General features: G+C 42.3%; 1 protein-coding gene across 2 annotated transcripts in view; it reads left to right on the forward strand.

The window, feature by feature from the left end:
* The window catches only part of LOC117433471 (rho GTPase-activating protein 12-like), a 109,202-nt gene extending 86,792 nt beyond the window's left edge, over positions 1 to 22,410 (forward strand). For both annotated transcript variants that reach the window (XM_034055760.3, XM_034055762.3), the window contains 10 exons: positions 4,242 to 4,329; positions 4,653 to 4,754; positions 8,275 to 8,373; positions 8,800 to 8,908; positions 10,165 to 10,290; positions 10,834 to 10,932; positions 11,104 to 11,181; positions 18,839 to 18,973; positions 19,263 to 19,368; positions 19,765 to 22,410. In XM_034055760.3, coding sequence (XP_033911651.3) covers positions 4,242 to 4,329; positions 4,653 to 4,754; positions 8,275 to 8,373; positions 8,800 to 8,908; positions 10,165 to 10,290; positions 10,834 to 10,932; positions 11,104 to 11,181; positions 18,839 to 18,973; positions 19,263 to 19,368; positions 19,765 to 19,942 — 1,120 coding nt within the window. In that variant the 3' untranslated portion in view covers positions 19,943 to 22,410. The remainder of the gene's footprint in view (positions 1 to 4,241; positions 4,330 to 4,652; positions 4,755 to 8,274; positions 8,374 to 8,799; positions 8,909 to 10,164; positions 10,291 to 10,833; positions 10,933 to 11,103; positions 11,182 to 18,838; positions 18,974 to 19,262; positions 19,369 to 19,764) is intronic.
* Positions 22,411 to 24,123: the final 1,713 nt, after the last annotated feature.

Here is a 24,123-nt window from a genome sequence, read left to right on the forward strand (position 1 = left end):
TTTCCGAAAGCCAAAAAATGCAGCGCATATGGGAGAGAAAATACCAAACAACCCGTAAGTCAGTGGTATGTGTCAAACTGGCAGTACAACTACATACATGTAGTGTGCATTTCGCGACACATAGTTTTGAAGAAAGACCGATGATGATGTCAGAGATGAGCCTGGATGTAAAAACAAAGCGTATTTTAAACCAACTGCAGTTCCAACAATTTTGAAGCAAATGCAAGCTGCTCGCATTGATGTGGGTCCTCAAGTGAAATGATCAAGAAAAGCGTTTGAGAAACGGGAGAAGTCTTGGTAAGTTTTACATTAAACACTACCGGTATACTAAGCAAATTGCCGTGTCTGTGGCATCACTGATGCCGTATCAGAAAGTGATACTTCATTTTAATTTTGAGTTGATACAAAAATAGTGAAACTATACATAACATACTTTGCTTTAGTTTTTGTTTAAATGACGACTGATAATGAAATCAAGGCGACATTTGTGCGGCAGTTTCAGTTTCTAAACCGGTTATTAAGCAACCCGGCTCAGATTTTAGTGTCAATGCCACAATAAACTGTCAGTGAAATACAGTATTAAGAACCATTAATTCATAAAAAAAAAAAAAAAAAAAAAAAAAAACACATGATATTGAAATAATATTTCATAAACGTTAAGGGAGTATCCAGCATTTATTTATTTATTAAACATTGTAGTATTATACATGACCCTCCAACGTAGCGCCGTAGTAGAACCTCAAAAAATAGTAGCTGCTACTGCCAAATCGTAGCCTTTGGCATCAATGCATTATGATCAGGGGTAATATTAATATTAAGTCATGTTAAATACATGCCAGTAGCAATCCACAGTGTTCGGTTATTGTGTTAGTATTGTAACGTTTTCGGTTCCAGCAGGCTGGAGTTTCTCACAGGCAGAGGTGGGATGGAAACCTGGTCCTCCCACCTTGAAGCATAGTGTCGATACCGCTGTACAAAAGAGCCGGCTCTCTTGCAGGAGCATACAGACGTGCTCAAATTTGTTGGTACCCTTACAGCTCATTGAAATAATGCTTCATTCCTCCTGAAAAGTGATAAAAAAAAAGCTATTTTATCATGTATACTTGCATGCCTTTGGTATGTCATAGAATAAAGCAAAGAAGCTGTGAAAAGAGATGAATTATTGCTTATTCTACAAAGATATTCTAAAATGGCCTGGACACATTTGTTGGTACCCCTTAGAAAAGATAATAAATAATTGGATTATAGTGATATTTCAAACTAATTAGTTTCTTTAATTAGTATCACATATGTCTCCAATCTTGTAATCAGTCATTCAGCCTATTTAAATGGAGAAAAGTAGTCACTGTGCTGTTTGGTATCATTGTGTGCACCACACTGAACATGGACCAGAGAAAGCAAAGGAGAGAGTTGTCTGAGGAGATCAGAAAGAAAATAATAGACAAGCATGGTAAAGGTAAAGGCTACAAGACCATCTCCAAGCAGCTTGATGTTCCTGTGACAACAGTTGCAAATATTATTAAGAAGTTTAAGGTCCATGGAACTGTAGCCAACCTCCCTGGGTGCGGCCGCAAGAGGAAGATCGACCCCAGATTGAACAGAAGGATAGTGCGAATGGTAGAAAAAGAACCAAGGATAACTGCCAAAGAGATACAAGCTGAACTCCAAGGTGAAGGTACGTCAGTTTCTGATCGCACCATCCGTCGCTTTTTGAGCAAAAGTGGGCTCCATGGAAGAAGACCCAGGAGGACTCCACCTTTGACAGAAAAACATAAAAAAGCCAGACTGGAATTTGCTAAAATGCATATTGACAAGCCACAATCCTTCTGGGCGAATGTCCTTTGGACAGATGAGTCAAAACTGGAGCTTTTTGGCAAGTCACATCAGCTCTATGTTCACAGACGAAAAAATGAAGCTTTCAAAGAAAAGAACACCATACCTACAGTGAAACATGGAGGAGGCTCGGTTATGTTTTGGGGCTGCTTTGCTGCGCCTGGCACAGGGTGCCTTGAATCTGTGCAGGGCACAATGAAATCTCAAGACTATCAAGGCATTCTGGAGTGAAACGTACTGCCCAGTGTCAGAAAGCTCTGTCTCAGTCGCAGGTCATGGGTCCTCCAACAGGATAATGACCCAAAACACACAGCTAAAAGCACCCAAGAATGGATAAGAACAAAACATTGAACTATTCTGAAGTGGCCTTCTATGAGTCCTGATCTGAATCCTATCGAACATCTATGGAAAGAGCTGAAACTTGCAGACTGGAGAAGGCACCCATCGAATCCGGGACAGCTGGAGCAGTTTGCTCAGGAAGAGTGGGCCAAACTACCTGTTAACAGAAGTCTCATTGAGAGCTACAGAAAACGTTTGATTGCAGTGATTGCCTCTAAAGGTTGTGCAACAAAATATTAGGTTAGCGGTCCCATCATTTTTGTCCATGCCATTTTCATTTGTTTTCTTATTTACAATATTATGTTGAATAAAAAATCAAAAGCAAAGTCTGATTTCTATTAAATATGGAATAAACAATGGTGGATGCCAATTACTTTTGTCAGTTTCAAGTTATTTCAGAGAAAATTATGCATTCTTCGTTTTTTGTGGAGATGTACCAACAAATTTGAGCACGTCTCTATGTCAGGCTTATGTCTTGGTTGCCTCACGTCAACCCTGACCCCTACCCCCGTGCACGCTACAGTATTAATAATTCATGTATCAATATTGTTAACTAGAGGACTGATATAACTATACAATTATGGGTAATATGAAATATTTTAAGTATCAATCTATTATTATTTATTTCTTAGCAAATGCCCTTATCCAGGGCGACTTACAATTGTTACAAGATATCACATTATTTTTACATACAATTACCCATTTATACAGTTTGGTTTTTACTGGAGCAATCTAGGTAAAGTACTTTGCTCAAGGGTACAGCAGCAGTGTCCCCACCTAGGATTGAACTCACGACCCTCCGGTCAAGAGTCCAGAGTCCTAACCACTACTCCACACTGCTGCCCACAATCTATGTTAAACATTCCGTGTTGCCAAGACACTGATTCTCTGCGGACATCTGCTTCCCTCCGGTCTGGCCGCGTTGGTGTTGTCGGAGTCCCTCTCAGAGTTTGACCCTTCTGATTTGGAGGCATACGGCTCGAATTCATACGGGAGACAATCCCTGTTTTCTCTCTCTACGTCAAATCCATCACTACATGATTCACATTCATAAGAGGTGTGTGAAACTGATAAAATTAGGTTACTCTCACTTTCAATGTCACTGTCAGCTATACTGGCAGATTCAAGGACTCTGCAGGTATCTCCCTCTGTGACGTCTCCTGGCTCCAAACCAGGAAATGGAGATCGCACCCTGTGTATTTCCCGGTATTATTTGATTAATTGTAGCGCGATTAAACATAATTTGATTAAATTAATGTGATTTATATGTTCAGTGAGACCTGTTAATATTTTTTTTTATGTTTTTGGTAAAAGTAAAATTCCATTACATAGGCTGTTTAACGTGCGACTAGGAGAATAAGGTGCCAACAGTTCCTGTAAATATAAAGGCCCAAAACCATGAAGGGCCTTATAAGTAGTAAGCAGACTGTTTTAAAACCAATCCTGAATTTGACAGGAAGCCAGTGCAAGGGTTTAAGAACTGGAGTAATATGTTGTGAACGATGTGTGTGAGTCAGCACTCTGACTGCAGCGGTTTGAACCAGTTGGTGTCGACGTAATTTAGAATCAGAAAGGCCAGCATAAAGCATTTGAGTAATCTGGGAAAAGCCAGAAGCATGAACCAACATCTCAGCATCTTTATCAGATAGAATGGATCTCAATTGGGCAATGTTCCTCAAACGATAAAATTAGGCCTTTATAAAAAATAATATTTAGTGAATGGTATGCTTCTGCCTCAGAAAAAGGGGTTTAATGAAATGATGAGAAACCAGATGTATGAGCAATCAGTCCCCTGTTAAACACATTTTTCATCCCCTGTAGCTGCATGAATTGTAAACCTACAGAGATCCTGATTTCTCAGATTACTGGTCATTTCATTGATGTACCTTCCGAAAACCCAAATGTATTTTTGCCAGCTATAAAATGCCACAATTATAACCTTTTGCCATCTAGCGGCAATGTGTGTGATGCAAAAAGTAAAGGTAAAGAAGCATACTTTGTGGTTTCAAAGGTGTTTTGCCCTTACAGGACATACCTTATTGTGACCATTTTGCATTTGTACCCCACAGAAAAAACTGGACTCAGTCATGGACTGTTCTGCATGGGGAAATTCTAACCTTTTACAAAGATCCCAAATCTCAACAAACAGGGACCTTGGTAAGAAAAAGGCATAACCTGCCTTTTAAATGCTTCAGATGGAAATATACAAAGCACTACTCTAATCTTTTTCAGATTATTATGATGCTTGAAATGTCCGTATACAGTTCTCATCCAGTTGTGAAGAAACTTAGAATGTGCTTGAGGCTATCAGAATCTAGGTCATAGCAACCTATTGTGCCAGATTTAATTGGATTAACGAAGAAAATAGATTTAGAATTGCTAGACAAAAACAAGCTATACCACATACTGTGAATGTAGTTCAGAAGTGGATAAGGCTATTTGCATGTCAGGTTGATTTCTTTCTTTTCTTTTCTTCACAGAAGCAGTCTAATCAGATTGTCCCTGAGTATACAGTAGAATTACGAGGAGCAACGATTGGCTGGGCATCGAAAGATAAATCTAGCAAGAAGAACGTTTGTGAGGTAAGACACAGAAGACATTGACACTTTGTAGAAATGGTTGTCTAATAAGTTACTATTAATTTGATTGCTGCTGAATATCTTATGACTAATTGAAGTTGAGGTTAGGCCTGGGTGACTGTAATATGCTACTGGGTTAATATACAAGCATCAGTCAGTTTCGTCCCATTTCCCTATTAAACGTAGAAGGCAAGATTTTCTTCAGCATTATTGCTCAGAGATTGTCAACTTACCTATTAAAGAACTGCTTCATTGACACTTCAATACAAAAAGCGGGCATTCCAGGTTTCCCAGGTTGCTTAGAACACATCAATGTGATCTGGCAACAAATTCAATCAGCTAAAAAAGAGAGGAAGGAGCTCCATGTGACATTCCTGGATTTGGCTAATGCATATGGTTCAGTGCCACATGAACTACTTTGGGCAGCATTTGATTTTTTCAGTGTACCGATGACAATAACAAATTTAGTGAAAGCCTATTTTGGAGATTTGCAATTCAGTTTTTCAACTTCAGAATTCAGCACTACATGGCAATGCCTAGAGGTTGGAATAATGGCAGGATGCACCATTTCTCCACTGGCTTTTACCATGGCAATGGAAGTAATCATTAGGGCATCAAAATGGGTAGTAGGAGGAGAGCGCTTGGCTTCTGGAATGCGACTACCACCAATTCGAGCATACATGGATGACATGACAACCATGACTACAACAGTAGCCTGCACTAATCGATTATTGGGCAAATTAACCAATAACATTGAATGGGCACGAATGCAATTCAAGCCCACTAAATCAAGGAGCATCTCTATAATTAAAGGCAAAGTAGTAGATAAAACATTCTTCATTAATGGTGAGGCAATACCAACAGTGTCTGAGAAGCCAGTGAAGAGTCTTGGGAGATGGTACGACGGGGATCTAAAGGACACAGTTCGTGTGGGAGAAGTTAGACAACAAGCAGTGGAAGGGTTGAAGAGCATAGACAGCTGCGCTCTACCAGGTAAACTAAAACTCTGGTGCTTTCAGTTTGGTCTACTGCCGAGGTTGCTGTGGCCACTGACTGTGTACGAGGTTTCTTTGACAACAGTAGAGAAGCTGGAAGCTTTAATCAGTTCATACATCAGGAAATGGTTGGGAGTTCCACGTTGCCTCAGCAGAGTGGGACTTTATGGTAAAGGAATACTGCAGCTACCAGTCTCTGCTCTAACCGAGGAGTTTAAGTGCGCCAAGGTCAGATTGGAAATGACATTAGTAGAGTCACGCGATAAATGCGTAAGGGAGGCAGCACCTGTGTTGAAAACTGGAAGAAAGTGGGCGGCAAAGAAAGCTGTGGAAGATGCAAAGGCTGCCCTTCGAATTGGTGATATCATGGGGCAAGTTCAGCATGGAAGAGGGGGTCTTGGTTTCAGTTCAACTCCTCCTACATGGCACAAGGCGGCCCCAGCTCAAAGAAGGAAGCTGGTAGTCAACGAGGTACAAAAGCAGGAGGAGAGGATGAGGTGTATAAAGGCCATTTCCCAGGCCAAACAGGGAGAATGGATGAGATGGGAGAGTGTGGAACAACGCAAGATTGGCTGGCAAGACCTATGGTCAATGGAACAGAGCAGGATCAGTTTCCTCATCAGGTCAACATATGATGTTCTCCCATCACCACAGAACCTAAACCTCTGGGTAGGAGAGGATCCCTCATGTCCTTTGTGTTCATCACCTGCAACATTAAGGCACATTTTGACAGGATGTAAGGTGGCTCTTAGCCAAGGACGGTTTACTTGGCGCCATGACCAGGTGCTGCGATGTTTGGCCTTAGCATTGGAAGACAAGCGTAACATGACCAATAAGTTGCCACCTGTTCCATCAAAACATTACACACAAAAGACAACATTCCTCTGCCCAGGAGAGCAACCACCAAGAAAAGGTGCTAAAACCAATCCTCGCCCAGGACAACTGGAAGCTGCTAGAGACTGGAATATGCTGGCAGATGTTGGTCAACGGCTTATTTTTCCACCTGAGATTGCCACCACTAACCTTCGACCAGATATTGTCTTGTGGTCTGGATCAGCACGCCTTGTTCACCTGGTAGAGTTAATAGTGCCATGGGAGGATGCTGTAGATGAGGCGTATGAGAGGAAGAAACTGCGGTATGCTCAACTAGCCACTGAAGCGGAACAGCGAGGATGGAGAGTTCGGGTTTACCCAGTGGAAGTGGGTTGTCGAGGATTTGTGGCACACTCTACAACCCGGTTTCTCAGAGACGTCGGATTCAGTGGCCAAGAGTTGCGTCGCACAGTGAAGAACTTATCTGAAGCAGCAGAGAGGAGCAGCAACTGGCTGTGGTTGAGACGGAAAGATTCTGGCTGGGGACAGGTAAGTAAGCTGGGCTGAGTTGAGTGGGGACGGAGGGGGGTGATGCTGGGATGCCAGAATCACCGTCGAGCCCTCTTGAGGTGTCGTGGGCTAGTCGACGAAACACTGAGGATGGAAGGTGCCCACTTGAAAACCCCAGAGATGTACCCTACTTAGCTCAATCCAGACGGTTGTCATGCTGATGCGCTGGGGAGGCCGCACTTTGGTTGATCCCCGGAGCCAGCATCGCAGCCGTTGTGTGTGCTGATGCGCCAGGGAGGCAAAATAAGCTGATCCCTGGAGCCAGCATTACACTTCAGCCATTAACACCAGACAGAAGGATATCTACATCATCATATGGAAGGAAACGTAAATGGATGGAGACGCATATGGATCACATTAGTTTACTGTAAAGCTACGTCTTAGTTGGTGCTTATCTTGGCGAGAGCCGAGTTCAAATCAGCATGAAGTTTTAACATCTACTCTCGTGTAATGGAAATCAGGCTGCAACGGGTTCTTTGAAAATGCTTTTTAAGTTAGTATCCTGACATGTGGTCAGAAAAAATATAATGTTCTTTGATTTTGAATTATTTAGAAAAATATAATTTCTACCATATTAAAGAAAAATAACCCTGTTACCCCATCAAATGAGCTATTAGAGAAAGGAGAGACACACTCATCTGTACAGTAGAATGGGTGTTATTTCAAACTGGCATTGGTTTTCTTTGCATGATACACAAGTATTTTTGATACAATCATTTATAAATTCTGCTATGAACTAATATGAACATGGCCATTTCCCACCTACTGTATATTTGTTTGCATGTAATTCACCAACATTACACATAATATGCGTATACCAATAAGTATAATTCAGCACTACGAAAAACTCTCCTTGTTCTAAATTATAGTACCAATACCAATCGATAATAACAATCTTCATGTAAAGTTTTAGAGTCACTAAAAAGTGACATTTATGTGTGACTAGTTATTCACCACCACATGCAGTATACAACAATGTTGGGGTCCAGAATTCATGTGACTGGAAGGGGGGGTGGGGGGTGTTGGATATATATTTTATCGCATGTATTTATAAGCATTGCAAAGTGGGTAAGATAATATGCAGCTCGCTCGTGATGTGAATAAAGGTCATGATTTTTCTCTTGTGCTTGTGTGTTTTCCTGTAGTTGAAAACCCGTAACGGCTCGGAATACCTAGTACAGTATGACAAAGAAACTATTATCAACGACTGGCATAAAGTCATAATGGAGACCATCAGGAAGCTGGTAAGTGGGTTATTTCATTTTGTAAAATTCTCTGGTAGGTAACACGCTCCAAAATCATGAGAGGCATGTACTTCTGGCATATACTGTATTAATATATTGCACCCCATATAAATCAATCAGTCAGGATTTGTAAGTAATGTAAACCTGTCAGTCTAGGGTTCAGTAAGTTTTTCTTAACGCGTGGGTTATATTTAATGCATTTCATGCTTCAGTAATACACAGGCAAGCAGAAACGCAGGCCACCAAATGTAATGTGCTTTCTTATATTGCAGGAGTATTACTGCCCCTTCTGTCAGAAGTTTAATCACCAAGCATATTCTACCTATTTTTAAATGTATTGATGTTTAAGTAGTTGGAGCTCCTGTTCTATTTATTGGCTGAGATTTATGATGTCTTGATGTGTTGGTTTTGCTGCTGTTATTCTAGCGTCCAGATCATCCTTCGGAAGATGAAGAAAGTGTGAACGAATCCTTTGACAGTGAGAAATCCCCAAGTGCCACAGACAAAGACAAAGAGAAAGACAAGAAGATCCGCTGTAAGTAAGCTGGGACTGAACTGGAGATACACACCCCTCTCCAGCAATACCCAGACCTGAACGCCTTGCTCACTAATATAATAGTACTCCTCAAAAGATAATCTTCTGCTTTCAAATACACACATTTTATTAATGAACAATCCATCTCACAAGTGCAGTGGTTCATCAGTGGCCCTTTTTTTGGACTGGAGATGGAGAAATAATTGGCCATTCCCCACTCTGACCCTTGATCACCGACTGTTAGGGTTGCCAAAGTTTAATCAATTGAACCTCCATCCAGACCCTTAAGTAGTTAACTATCTGATTTTACCAGTTAAACCTGGAGCAGACCGTGATTGGACACCCGTAGTTTAGACATTCCACAATAGATACTTGGTTCATCTTTAAATACATGTAAAATACAGTTACAATATGTGTTTATTCAGCCAAGACCAGTATACCATTGTCACAAAGACGGCCAGAGTGGGTGGCGTCAGACCAGACAGGAATACACAGACAGAGACGGTGGTGGTGATGAGCTGAGTGCAATGGCTGCACTCAGCGTTTATTAACAAAATAAAAGGTTTAAACAACTGAATACAAAACAGGACACGGCACTTGTAGCCAAAATAAACAGACGAACAAAACGGACTAGACAGTGCACAGACAGACGAACAAAACACGGTGAGCAGATAACACTAATATTTACGTTCTTATTTTACGTTTCTCCTTCTCTCTCTCCCGTTCTCCACTCACCGAACACCTAACCCTGAGTGAAAGAAACGTGCATCTATATATACTGTTGTGCTGGGATTCAATTACTAATTAATTATTCACTTGAATCCCAGCACGTGAATTAATTCTGTGCAACCCCGTGCTCACATATTACATTTAACCAGCACGTGAAGTGATTTGTGCTCTCCTCGTGCCTAAATACAAATCTACACTTTTTAAACACACGTGAAACACAGACCCGTTTATCAATCTATACACCAACATTAACACACGCAACACACAACACATAAATGCACACAGGGGCGGGGCGCATTGCCACAACCATCCATTAGAGGATTGCAAAGTGGCCAACTGACTTTAACCACCTATCTGTGTATGCTGGAGTTAAGATAAGCAGAATAGTTTTAGTTGAAACGTTTGCATATCTTTTAAAAACTGTATAGTTCCAATGAATAACTTTTTTGTTTTGGTCAATTTATTATTATTATTATTATTATTATTTATTTATTTATTTATTTATTTATTTATTTATTTATTTTTAGCCACACGACAAAGTTTCTCCAGCACGCATACAGACACAGATCCAAAGAAGGTGCGCACTAAATTGAGGAAATTTCTGCAGCGCCGACCAACACTGCAGTCTGTCAGGGAAAAGGGGTACATCAGAGGTAAGCTGATAAAAAACAGAAGGGTTGTATAATTTTAGTTCAGTCTGTGTAACAAAAGCTGTATGTGTGAAAATGTGTTTTCTAAGAACAGAAGTGTTTTCTATGGAGGTGATGAGAAAAGAGAAAAGAGAAAAGCACATATAACATCAACAATTGGATTCCCTGCAGTCCCCCTGGGATCCTCCTTTTTTAAAGCCCAGTTTGATAAAATATATTCTGATTTAGAGAAGGCTTGATAGTTTATTTTCATTTTCAAAGCACTGTTTAACCTTAGAGTTATTGACACAAAAAACAGTCCTTAAACTTGTGCGAATAGGCACCTTTACGTATGTTCTGAACATGCAAATATTTAGCAGTGTTGGCTTGTGAGTTACACTGCTGTTAATGGTACTGCTGACCCCTGCTGGTGAGATAAGGTAATGGGAAAACCCCTAAACCATTGTTGATCCTTGTAGTGTAGTGCAGTGCAGTGCAGCAAATACATTTGATGCCTTATGCATTATATTCTGCTAATATTGTCTTTCTTGCATATTTCACTTTCAGATCAAGTTTTTGGATGTTACTTAGACGCACTGTGTGAGAGGGAGAATACAACAATACCAGTCTTTGTGGAGAAATGTATCCAGACAGTAGAACAACGAGGTATTATTGTTTTTCTAAACCATCATTTTAGGAAATCTGTAGTTTTCATACCGTACTGTACAGTATGATGTCTTTTTTTGGGACTAAAAACTTGTGTAGCTTTTTGAAGCTTCATATCCAGCAATAACATTTATTTCTTTGCTAAACCTTTTCATTTATTTTTCTTTTAAGGTCTAGATATAGATGGCATTTATCGTGTTAGTGGGAACTTGGCAGTCATTCAGAAACTGCGCTTCAAGGTAGATCATGGTAAGATCTGCATCATATAGCCATTTATATCCCTTTTGGATCCCATAATTAACTGTTAACATAGTAATTTCACTCCCCTGTCTATTGTAACATCTGTAAAATGTCACACTTGTTTCATTGTTCCAACAGTAGCAGTGTGAGTGGTTGGGAGATTGATGTTACCCTAATGTCATAAAGGCCCTTTATTCTCAATTTTTACTTTTTTAAAATGTATATTTTAAGATTCTTGGGTTTTGTTACCCAAAATGTGTCCCACTGATTTACGCCAGAAATTGCACGACTTACACATTTGGCAGATATATATTGATGTAAATAATAAATACAAAATGTTTTAGTGTAATATGGGATAATACTGTAAGAACAGAGCCAGGTATTCTTCACCAGTTTTACACAGTTTGTATTCATAAGAATAAAAGTAGGGGAGCTGCTTTTCCATCAGTCCCAAATACTAGCACTAGCACTAGCACACCCGTACCGTGAGGGCTCCACGCAAATACCCGAGCCGAGCCAGAACCAAGCCGTGAAACTCCAGCCCTGCAGCATATCTGAACCTGGCTCGGGGCCGAAGCAGGCTGTGGGCGGGGTTTCTGCATTTCATCATCACGCTCAAGCGTCATTACAAGAAAAAGTGGCAACCCCCAGGACCTCAACCGGTAAATCGTTACCTTTATACCGCAGGACACATAACAACACACATCTGACTGAAATATAAAATAAAATAACTCCCTCTCTATAATATGCATATAGTGAATCAAAAATGTAACTTTCCGTGAATTAACCATGCATAAAGCACAATGTAATCAACGTTATATTTTTTACTAAAAAAAAAAAAAACATTCCCACTCGAGGATCATTTTAAATCAGCAGTTTTTAAACTATAAATAGCCTGGCTTAACGGCGGTCGGGAGTTCAGTTCGAAGTGACAGACAACCAAACCAACAAAGTGCGAGAAGGAGAGCGGGTCGGGAGAAGGGAAGAGGGAATGGGCTCGCTCCAGGTTCGGCTGCCGGAGTGGGGCTGAAGCGTCTTGTCTCCCGGAGAAGGCTGCAGCTCCTCTCGCAGCAAAAAAGTAAATACATTAGGAAAGATAACCACGTAATGGACCTAATATTCATTTAGTTGTAAAACAAATGTTGAATAAGATGGCTGTGTTATAAAGTGTCAGCGCAGTTTTTCTTCACCACACACACGTGCATTTTATTTTTTATTTCTTATTTATTTCTTAGCAGACGTCCTTATCCAGGACGACTTACAATTGTTACAAGATATCACTATAAGATTTTCAGTACTTCTCCGCAATAAAAAAAAAAAAAAAAAAATACATGGTAAAAAAAAATATCTTATTAAATGAATGCTTAGTTCTATTTTTGCAGTCTGTGCGATTCAATTTAATCAACTCAGCACGTTCATTATGCGTGACGTCTCTCAGCTCGGCTCACCTTTCTCTAGTGTAAAAGCACCTCAAGCTGAGTGTGCAGGTGTATACGGGGTATATATTAGCACCAATATTTACTTGCTTAATTCTTTTACATAAACACTTGTAGCAAGTGGTGGGTGAGGGGGTCTTTAGAGAGTGACAATTGGAAACCATAGATACCAATTAACCCTGAAGCCAGACTACGCCACTGAAGGTATTACGCCTTCAGAATTTATTTTTAAATTTACCAGATCAGTCGTTATATAAGGCAATTAAAACATTATACTGGGCAAAGACAAGGAGCGACAAACAAGAGATCAAAGTATAACACTTTATGAAACACGGCTTCTGTTAAAAGATCACATGCATGATTAAAATACAGAACTCACAATAGCAGGCAAGTAACAAAAGTATATTACAATTAAAGTCAATGAAATAATCCACAATCAGGTTTCAAAAACAGGTAGGCTACAATTACCAGCAGTGGGATAATTAGAAATTGAATTCAGTGCAAATACAATTAGCATCCATGAAGTAGTTAAAGATTGAATTTCATACAGAGAAGTGTACAGTTAAAACAGGCAGCTCATAGAAATCAGGACAATTGTGATAAAACAAGTAATTAATACACGAAACAATTAAACATAATACTACAACCAAATAACTGGTACACTCAAATGAATATCACACAAAATAATAATAATCCACCAAAACGAAAATAACCCACAATACAGCAAATCACTCTCCAATAACATTGTTACCAGTGTTACTCTCATTCAATGAGGATACAGATTAACATGGGGTAATATAGTAACACTGAATTACTCGAGTTCACTCTAACCCAATATAACGATAGGTTGCGGATGCAACCCCGGTTCCCTGAAAGAGAAAATAACCATCAAGTATGGGACATTGCCGTCAGGCAGTAGGGATTGGCTGAGCTTTATAGCAAAGCTGCCGATAGGCTTCTGCGCGAGCTGCCACGTAAGCCCGCCCCCCTGGGAGCTTACTATACGCAGCGCGCAGAGACTCTCTTCCTCTTTTGCTCTTCAGGCCGTGAAGGCTTCCGGAGCAACCTCGTGGCTTGATGGTTATTTTCTCTTTCAGGGAACCGGGGTTGCATCCGCAACCTATCGTTCCCTTTCAAGTCGAAAATAACCATCAAGTATGTGAACAGTGTACCCAAGCCGTCGCGAGGGAGGATTCTCGGCAGTAGGACAGACTTACGTCATAACGCAACTGCGTAGGCAATACATCTACGCATATGCGGAGCCGCGCCTCAGCGTCTACGCTCGCAATGACACCTATCCTAAAGTGGAGTCAACACCATATCATGACAATACTCAATATTACCGCCAACTAGGGCTTCATAGAGTGTAATACGGATGCTCCGAATGACTGAGCAGAGGATTCCAGTACATTTAAACGGTAGAACCTCACCTCAAAAGTATGCGGTGTAGCCCAACTGGCTGCAGCGCAAATGTCAGACACCGGCACCCCTCTAAAGAGGGCCCAGGTGTGCCTTCAACTGCCCTGGTGGCGGAAGGCCTGCAGATTCATATGCTAATTTAATAGCATCCACTATTCAATGGGAAAGGCGTTGTTTAGACAACGGCTGACCCAAAGTCCTAGAACCATGGCATATGAACAGCTGTTCTGTTCGCCTCACAGTCATTGTACGGTCAATACAACACCTCAATGCCCGCACGGGGCAGAGCCTGTGTAACCGTTCTTCCTCTGGGGAAGAAAAAGAAGGAGGATGGAATGCCATCAACTCGACTGGTTGGTTCATATGAAACGGGGATATGACCTTGGGTAAAAAGGCAGTTTTTGGACGCATGGAGACCTTAGAACCGTCTCCTGCGAAACGAGTACATGATGAATGTACTGAAAGTGCATGTAACTCGCCCACGCGTTTGGCTGATATCACTGATAGCAAAAACGCAGTTTTCATAGACACGAGCTTCATATCCATGCTGTGGAGAGGCTCGAACGGTGCCTTGGTAAGGGCTTCTAACACCACGTCAAGGCTCCATGACGGTAAACTGGTCGTCCTTAGAGGCCGCAAGCGTCTTGCGCCTTTCAGGAACTGAGATGCCAGAAAATGGCAACCTGGTGATAACCCGTCAATGCGTACATGGCAAGCCGATATGGCGGCTAAATACACCTTAAGTGTAGAGGGAGATTTCCCTTCATCTAACAGTTTCTGTAGAAACTGTAATATCACTGCCATAGGGTAGGATATTGGGTCATTGCCCTCCACCAGACACCAATCTTGAAACAACTGCCATTTGTACGTATATTGCGACCTAGTAGAGGGCGCTCTGGCGCTCTGAATGGTCGAAATCACTGCCGTCGAAAGCCCTAAGGCTGACATGCGCTCCCGCTCAGGGGCCAAGCCCATAGCTGCATGAGCTTGGGGTTCGGGTGCCATAGCCCTCCTTGGGCTTGGGACAACAAGTCCGCTCGCAGAGGGAGCTCCCTTGGGCGACCGTGCAACAGCTGCACCAGACTCGGGAACCATATTCTCCGAGGCCACTGAGGAGTGATCAGAATCACTGTCGCTTGCTCTACCCTGACCTTCTCTAAGAAGACGGGGAGCATCGGAATCGGTGGAAATGCATATAGGAGCCCTGGTGGCCATTCATGAGCCAGTGCATCGACTCCTAGGGGGCTGTCGAGGTCCTTCACCGAGAACCGTAGGGGGCAGTGCGTGGTCTCTCGCGAAGAGATCTACTCTCGCTGTGCCGAACCATTCCCAGATGTGCTCTACCACCTGAGGGTGAAGACGCCATTCGCCGGCAAGAGGGCCTCTTCTGGATAGAAGGTCTGCTGCGGTAGGTGAACCGCACGCAGAGACGTTAAACGTGGTTGTGCCCATAGCAACATCTGTGTTACCATCCGGTGAAGACTGGGGGACCGCAAGCCGCCCTGGCGGATGATATACGCCACAACTGTGGTGTTGTCTGACTGCACCAACACATGCTTGCCTAGAAGCACTGGCAAGAAGTGCTGAAGGGCGAGGTCCACCGCTCTGAGTTCCAGAGCATTGATGTGGGCTGACCCCCAGGGTCCTGACCACACTCCACGGGTCCCTGACCCATTCCAGACTGCTCCCCAACCTTGGTTGGAAGCGTCGGCCGTGATGACTTCCCCTCGGAAAGTGGGACCCAAGCGTATGCCCTGGCGGATGTTCGACGGAACTTTCCACCAGCGTAGCGCTTCCCAGCAGGCTCGGGATACCCTTAGCCTGCGGTGTTTGTCTCTCCGCGGATGCAACGCGAAGGCATTGAACCAGGCCTGCAGAGGTCTCTGGTGTAGTAAGCCCAATGGAAGGGCTTGCGAGGCAGCAGCCATCAACCCCAGCATGCGCTGACACAGCTCCATGCTGACTGTTTCTCTCAATCTGAATAGGGAGAGACACCGCTCCATCGAGGCAACTCTTTGTGTCGACAGGGTCGCTTCCATGGACACTGAGTCCAGATGCAGACCCAAGAATTCGGTCTGTTGGCTCGGCACGAGGCAGCTCTTTTCTGAATTGACCTTCAGACCTAGCCGCTGAAGATGGTCTGTAACCATCACTGTGTGCTGTGCCAACTGCTCCTTCGACTGCGCGCAGACGAGCCAGTCGTCCAGATAGTTCAGCAGTTGGACGCCTTGAGCCCGCAAGGGAGCTAGAATGGCATCCATACATTTCGAAAAGGTTCGAGGAGCTAGTGACAGGCCGAATGGAAGGACACAAAACTCGTATACCCTGCTCTGAAATGCGAAACGCAGATACTTCCTGTGACCCGGGCAGATGGGAATTTGAAAGTACGCATCTGTCAGGTCCACGGTGGTGAACCAGTCGCCGTGTCGGATTAACTGGATGATGTGCCTGTGCGTAAGCATCCTGAACGATAATACCCGCAGATATTTGTTCAGTACTCGCAGATCTAAAATAGGGCACCAGGAAGTATTTGGAATAGAACCCCTGGTCAATCAGAGCAGGGTCTACTTGTTGAATGGCACGCTTCCTTAGCAATGCTTGTATTTCCACATTCAGAGCTGAGGACTGAACCGAGTCCTTCACCTTCACTCCCCGGTAGGGGGGAGGTTTTAACCAGAACTGAAGGGTGTAACCGGTGAGTATAGTCTTGTGCACCCAGATGTCATCGGTGCAATGTTGCCAGAACTGGAGCTGTGGGTGGGTTAACAGCTGCCTGTGATTTTCAGGGCTGTTTTGGCTGCGCTCGTTCGCGAGGGGCCTGGCCAGAGCCACGAGTGCGTGGCCTGCTGCCTCCTCTTACAAACGCGGGTTGGCCGCGCACTGATGCACCTGAAGGGGAGGTTTTATTGCCCCGTGGGTGCACCTGCTGCTGTGGTGGTGTCCTACGCCACTGGTGATCCTGTGGCCGCTTTGGCTGGAAAGGCTTATTCCGCCACATCCTAGCCATTTGCTGCGACGCCTCACGCGCCTTGGCGGAGCGTTGCAGCATCTCCTCCACCGCTGGGCCAAATGTGTGCCCCTGTGTGATTGGGGCATCCAGCAATGGAACCTTATCAGGCTCCTGTACCCTCGCCTGCGAGAGCCAGAGCTGCCTCCTTGCCACCACAAGGGATGCGATGCTCCTGCCCTGAGCTTGCGCGTTTAGCTGAGCCAGCTTCACCAGCAGCTGAGCGACTGTACCCAGCTCGGTCCTATGGGCAAGGGACGGGCACTCAGGTAGGTCTCGAATGAGCACCGCCTGGTAGACCGTTAGGAGGCTGGCCACGTTTGACAGCCTGACTGCCTCTGTGGCCGCAGCGTACCCCTTTTTGGGGTGCACCTCCGTAATCCTGCATTGTTTGTTCGGGCATGCAGGATCCTTGATCAGCCCAGATAGCGTTGGCATCTTCACCAACGCAGCGAACGGAGTGACCCCGGGTGGGAATGATGCCAACCCAGTTTCGCTTGCCCCTTGCATAGTGAAGGCCGAAGCCTTGCGAGAAGTGGCAGGGGAGCCTGCGTCGGAGGTGCGTGCGTCGAGCGCCGACGCATGGAGCACCGAGTCCCAAGCGCAGACGCACTAGCACCAAGCGCAGAAGCGCTGCACAAAGCACCGAAGCGCTGCACAAAGCACCGAAGCGCTGCACCAAGCGCTGACACCAGAAACGCCGGAGCGCGAGTACCGAGCGTAGAACGCTAGCACAGACGCCTTGGCGTCAGTTGACCCGCAGAACGGAGACACTAAGTGCTGGTACAGTGTCTGGGGTGCTGTGCAATACCTACCTGTTGGTGCTGGGGATTTGTAGTTTGTGGTCATCTTCCTCTGTATAGTGAATGGGAATTTTATTTATTTATTTATTTTTTGGGGGGGGGGGGACGCTGCAAGCTACACTATGTGGTGATTGTGTGACTGGCCAATGCTGAAGACAAAAGAGGAAGAGAGTCTCTGCACGCTGCGTATAGTAAGCTCCCAGGGGGACGGGCTTACGTGGCAGCTTGCGCAGAGGCCTATCGGCAGCTTTACTATAAAGCTCAGCCAATCCCTACTGCCTGACGGCAATGTCCCATACTTGATGGTTATTTTCGACTTGAAAAGGAACACCAATCAATCCCCTTTATGTAACCTAAGCTAAGAAAGTGAACATTTTCCTTCCTAACGGGCAGCATGCAAGGATCCGAGAATACAGACGCACACAACTCAACTCAAAATGTTTGTTTATAAGCTTAACTCCTATAAGGACTGTCAAATACCACATCAGCCCAAACTTTTCACACAGCAGGTACAGGCTGATTACAACCACAGACTGCTTAACAGCCATATACACTGCTTTAACTGCACGAAACAGTTTAAACCAAAAGAAAGCTCAGAACGATTATACTACCTCCATTCACGGGGCATACTCGCAAACAAACGTGTGGAGCTGACATTCCCGCAGCCTTGCATCTCTCGTGTCAGTTTATACAGCCCTTTAAATGGTAACGAGGTGAAACGATTTATCCAATTGAATGCAATAAATCAATTACACCTGCCACATTCTCTCAGTAATGAAACTCACTTAACAGGTAGCACCCGCTACACACTGTTTAATTCTCAAGAAATGTTTTTATGAAATAAAAACAGAAACTAAAGGGACCTTCTGGGACTGGGTTATTTTGTTAGTTATATATACTTTAAACCTGTTTTTTTATAACTAAAGTTTAACCTGAAGAGTAAAATTCATAAATCAGAACCTCCTGTTAACCCACATTTCTGTTCTCTCTAATTTATCTAGAGGAGAACCTGGACTTGGAAGACGGCCTATGGGAGGATATCCACGTTGTTACTGGATCCCTAAAACTCTTTTTCCGTGAGCTGCCAGAGCCCCTCTTCCCTTTCACCCACTTTAAGAATTTTATTGCTGCAATCAGTAAGTAGGCCTACACTTTATTAGATTTCCTAAAGGCTGCCGTTTACAGACCCCATGCTATTTGCACACATGCAAAAAAAAAAAAAAAAGCAAGCAAGGAATTTTGTCAATGTGCTCTATCTCTATTATTAAAGCAAGAACATAAAAGCATTATGGTGAGCATCTGTATATGGGCTATATCAGTCACTTCTTGTGTTGCTATTCCCTCATATGCAGACCTTTCCTGCCCCATGCTGTACTAAGGGTCATTTTGATCTTTAACACATTGTACTGTTCTCCTTCTCTCTAGAAATTCCTGGCCATAACGAGAAAATAAACTACATGAGGGATTTGGTGAGATCTCTTCCTCGGCCCAACCATGACACCATGAGTCTTCTCTTCCAGCATTTACGCAAGTGAGTAGTTCAATCTTAATACTACCTGTATGCTACTGCAGTTGTGATAACTGCACTTCTGCTACATACTGTAAAGACCATAAAACAGGGAAACTTTCACCAAGCAGCTTTCACTAAGATGACAAACCTTCTGAGTGTCACGCAAATAGAAAGGTGGTGCTACTGCTGTCCCACAGTAAACATGGCAATTTACATAAAATAAAACAAAAACAGTTTCAAAGAGAAATAAATCTGGTGCAGTGATAAAATATAGATTTGAGTTTTTCATACATATTTTTTATTCAGTATCACAAAAGCAGTCAATCCTGATTGCATACAAATATAACAAATTTAAAACAGTCCTTAAAGTTTTGTGAATTGAGCCCAATCTAAGCAAAGCCTTTTGTGTTCTTTCAGGGTGGTGGAGTACAAGGAGGTGAACCGCATGTCTGTTCAGAGCGTGGCTATCGTTTTTGGACCCACACTCCTGAAACCGGAATCTGAAACTGGAAACATTGCCATGCACATGGTCTTCCAGAATCAGATTGTGGAATGCATTCTCAACGATTATGAACACATATTTCAGGACAGCTGAGTCGGGACTAGGCAGTGTAAACTTGGAAATCAAAACTCACTTTTCATAATAGAAGCATTTAGCCGCAGGTACACCGGATGCTGCATGATGTGCACATTTTGGATTTCGTGACTCCTCACATTTTGCACAAAAAAAAGATTGTCGACTTTCACTTTAAGAAGTTTTAATGAAAGGGAATCCACGTCCGATTTGGTATTCTTTTGGCACTTTACAAGTCAAATTGTTGTCAATATACACTGGGCGACGGAGGCTGGTGCCTGAAATTGACTTTGAATTCAGTCCTTCCACCACTTTAGACAATGCTGATTTCTACATAGGTATATATGTTACACGGGCAAAAAGCAGTTTTAAAAGATCTTCTTGTAATCCAATTGTATGGTTTTGAAATTGAGGCGGTGTTGGGAGTGTAAGAAACAGGCTTCAAAAACCAGTTCCATATTTTTTACTGTATTTTTTAGCTGTATTTTTCTCTATCCGTGCTGCAACGAAACAGGATTATGTAGTTAAGAACATAAGAACATAAGAAAGTTTACAAACGAGAGGAGGCCATTCAGCCCATCTTGCTCGTTTGGTTGCTAGTAGCTTATTGATCCCAGAATCTCATCAAGCAGCTTCTTGAAGGAACCCAGGGTGTCAGCTTCAACAACATTACTGGGGAGTTGGTTCCAGACCCTCACAATTCTCTGTGTAAAAAAGTGCCTCCTATTTTCTGTTCTGAATGCCCCTTATCTAATCTCCATTTGTGACCCCTGGTCCTTGTTTCTTTTTTCAGGTCAAAAAAGTCCCCTGGGTCGACATTGTCTATACCTTTTAGGATTATGAATGTTTGAATCAGATCACCGCGTAGTCTTCTTTGTTCAAGACTGAATAGATTCAGTTCTTTTAGCCTGTCTGCATACGACATGCCTTTTAAACCCGGGATAATTCTGGTTGCTCTTCTTTGCACTTTCTAGAGCAGCAATATCCTTTTTGTAACAAGGTGACCAGAACTGAACACAATATTCTAGGTGAGGTCTTACTAATGCATTGTAAAGTTTTAACATTACTTCCCTTGATTTAAATTCAACACTTCTCACAATATATCCGAGCATAGTTCTGCAAAAATCTGAACGTGGCTAGATTTCGTAAGTGATTGTTCTTGAAGTCTGAACGATGGCTACTCTCATGAAAATAATGCACCCAACCACTGTGCCTGAATTGTGCCCAAATGGTTTGGGGAGCGTGATACGCATCTCCCTTGGCCACCTTGAATCGTAATCCAATTGAGCATGCTTGGGATGAACTAGAGCAATGCATTCCACAGTCCTCTTCTACCTCTCTGCACAAATTGCCAATATTAACTACTGAATGGATTAACATCCCTCAAGACACCTTCCAGCACCTTGTGGAGTGTATGTCATATTGTAGCAAGGCTGTGATCAGCAGTGTCATCTCACTTGCTGCAAAACATGTCAGTCATTAGGGGAAGCAGCTGGTTGGTTAATGACAGGAAAGGAGGCGTTAGAGGTGGACAGAAATTCACATTTCCGAGGTTAAATGAGGAAGTGCACTTTCTTTAACCTAGTATGGTACCAAATACCAATTTTTAAACTTTAAATATAACAAGTGCTTCTTTCAAAACTGGATAAATTAGACCTATATAGCAAATGGAACTAAATGACAGTAAAGATTAAATGTATTATTTCACTTGCTATGATGCCTTTAAATTGTACTAAAGTGCAGTATTAGATCAAGAGACAGGAGGGGTATGGGGTGGCATAGGAGGTATTGGAAAGAGGTGATGGGGTTTATTTATGGTGAAAGTAATGGATAAATCGGATGGCTGCCAAATAATATCTGCAAGAACTGTCAATCCAGTTGTATTTGGCTAATGCTTGAGTCAAGTTAATAATATTATGATTTATTATTTTAAAGATGGTTAACTCAACGGGTGGCTTTTTTTTTTACCTTAATATAATGTTTTAAACATCATACAAGTGATTACGTATATGAAAGTGTGGAGTTTTAAAATGTTCTGTATGTAAAAAAGGCACTTGCATGCAAATTCTATACCTGTTCATTAGCATGAAGCAATGTTTGTTGAAGATAAGCCCTTGATATGTAATAATAACTTTAATGTCTGATATTGTGGACAGAATACTGTATTATATGAAGTTGTTTTTTTTTTACTGCCATTATCTTAAATAATGTCTAAGAAAAAGTATTCAGTAATATACAAATGTACAGTTTGTACAGTTCTTACTAATATATTTGCAAGACTTTCAAATATATATATATATTGAGCAAGCCAATGCCCAACTGTATATTTCCAAAACATTTAGGTTTATTCAAGACTGGCAAATGTCCTATTTGTTTATGTTTTTGTGTATATAAATAAGGCAACATACCGGTAATGAAAGTTTATTAACTATTATGAGCCTGTGCATATACAGTTTATTCCATAAAATAAAAGAAGTACATTTTTATGACATTTCTTTGTGCATTATTTTTTTTAATAATAAACCTGTGGCTGGTTGGTCACACATGGTTTTCTAATGAAACTAAAAACTTTAATCATAATAGGATCTGGGAGTTACACAAGCTTGGAGATTCTCCACATGGGCATAAGAAGCAACCCTTCTTGAAGCACAAGTTATTTATCTCGTGCATAGAACAGCTAGTTCGCGCTTAGTCTCAAATCCCCCCACCCCCTTAAAGGTGGGATCAAGAAATAACCCAGACGGATAAATCGATTGCATTACTGCAGCGTTCTTCAATTGGCGGCCCGCGAGAGCCTTCAGTGTGGCCAGTCGGATGTCAGCTGCAGTGCTGCCAACTGGGTGGTTTTTCTGCAAAATGTGGCTGTTTCTAATTACGTTTTGCAGGAAAAATCACTTTCATGTATGGGGTTTTAATGTGAAACAACTAAATAGGCTTTTAAATCGTCCAAGTCTTTACTTTATCACTAAATGGCAGAATGAAGAACGCTAAAACATGAGCGCAACATTTTAATGAATTACTACTCTGTAGCCTATTAATGTTAATACAATTACGAATAATGATTGTAATAAAGTGTGTCCTGCATTTATTCTTTTTTAAAATTATAGATGAATCACTTATTAAAATGTTGTACCCTCGTTTGCATGCAGTTTCTTCGTTTTGCATGCACCAAAACACGTACATTAAACCAATTTTACTACTAAATGGCTAGCAGGGATCAATAGAATTCTTAAAGGGGAAGAAAATGTCGGGGAAAAATACAGAACAACAACAATCCTAAATATAATAATAACATTCAAGTTATATTTACTAACACCTAAAAAGAAAATATTTAATATATTAGAAAGGTGCTTGTTCACAGTTAATAATAATAATTAAAAAAAAAAAAAAAAATGACCACTTAAAACTAGTGTTTTCTAGTGGCAAATCACACAGCCATTTCCACTGTGGAGATCGTCAGACATTCTAAATGACACAAACTTCACTGATCTCAAAGACATCCAGCTGCACAGAACTTAGTGCACAGCAGTGATACATTCAGTCCTGGGACATGCTTTTTAAAATGTATTAAGGTTTTTTCAGGAAGAAGTAGGTCGGTTTTTGTAAAAGTAGTTGTCCTTCATTACAAATGCTAGTTGCAGGTACGCACGGTTGAAAGGTCACCGCTCAGGGTATTTCTGTCCCCTAACAAGCGATATTTATTTACAACACACCATAATACAGGAACAAATGTTCACTGCACTTCATCTGGTAATAACCCTTCTCCTTCCTTGTTTACAACACTCTGTGTGTAAGCTACTGTGACAGAGATCGAATGGTGCTTGGTGTTAGATCTCCCTCTCGACCTGTGAGGGCACTGTGTAACGGGAACAGAGTACCCTTAACTAAATGGCACGACAATTTATTCCGTAGGGTAGGTGGAAGTTGGTCATTTAGGAAAGGGGCGGAGCTACGGTATCCAAACTCAATGACCCAGACGGTTAATAGGTGTGACATCCGAGGATTGGAGGAGCGGATGCGCTCGTTAACCTAGGGGTCATGAGCGAGGATATAAGTACGTGGACTTTCACACAAACCAAAATGCAAGTGGACAGAATGTCCAGCAAAAATAATCAAGTTTTCTGGTGAGTTAAGGTAGAAAATAAGAATTATAATAATCTCTTACCAATTATTTTTAACTGTTGTAATATATTAAGTATGTC

This window comes from Acipenser ruthenus, chromosome 33, assembly GCF_902713425.1.
Source record: "Acipenser ruthenus chromosome 33, fAciRut3.2 maternal haplotype, whole genome shotgun sequence".
NCBI classification, from domain to species: domain Eukaryota; kingdom Metazoa; phylum Chordata; class Actinopteri; order Acipenseriformes; family Acipenseridae; genus Acipenser; species Acipenser ruthenus.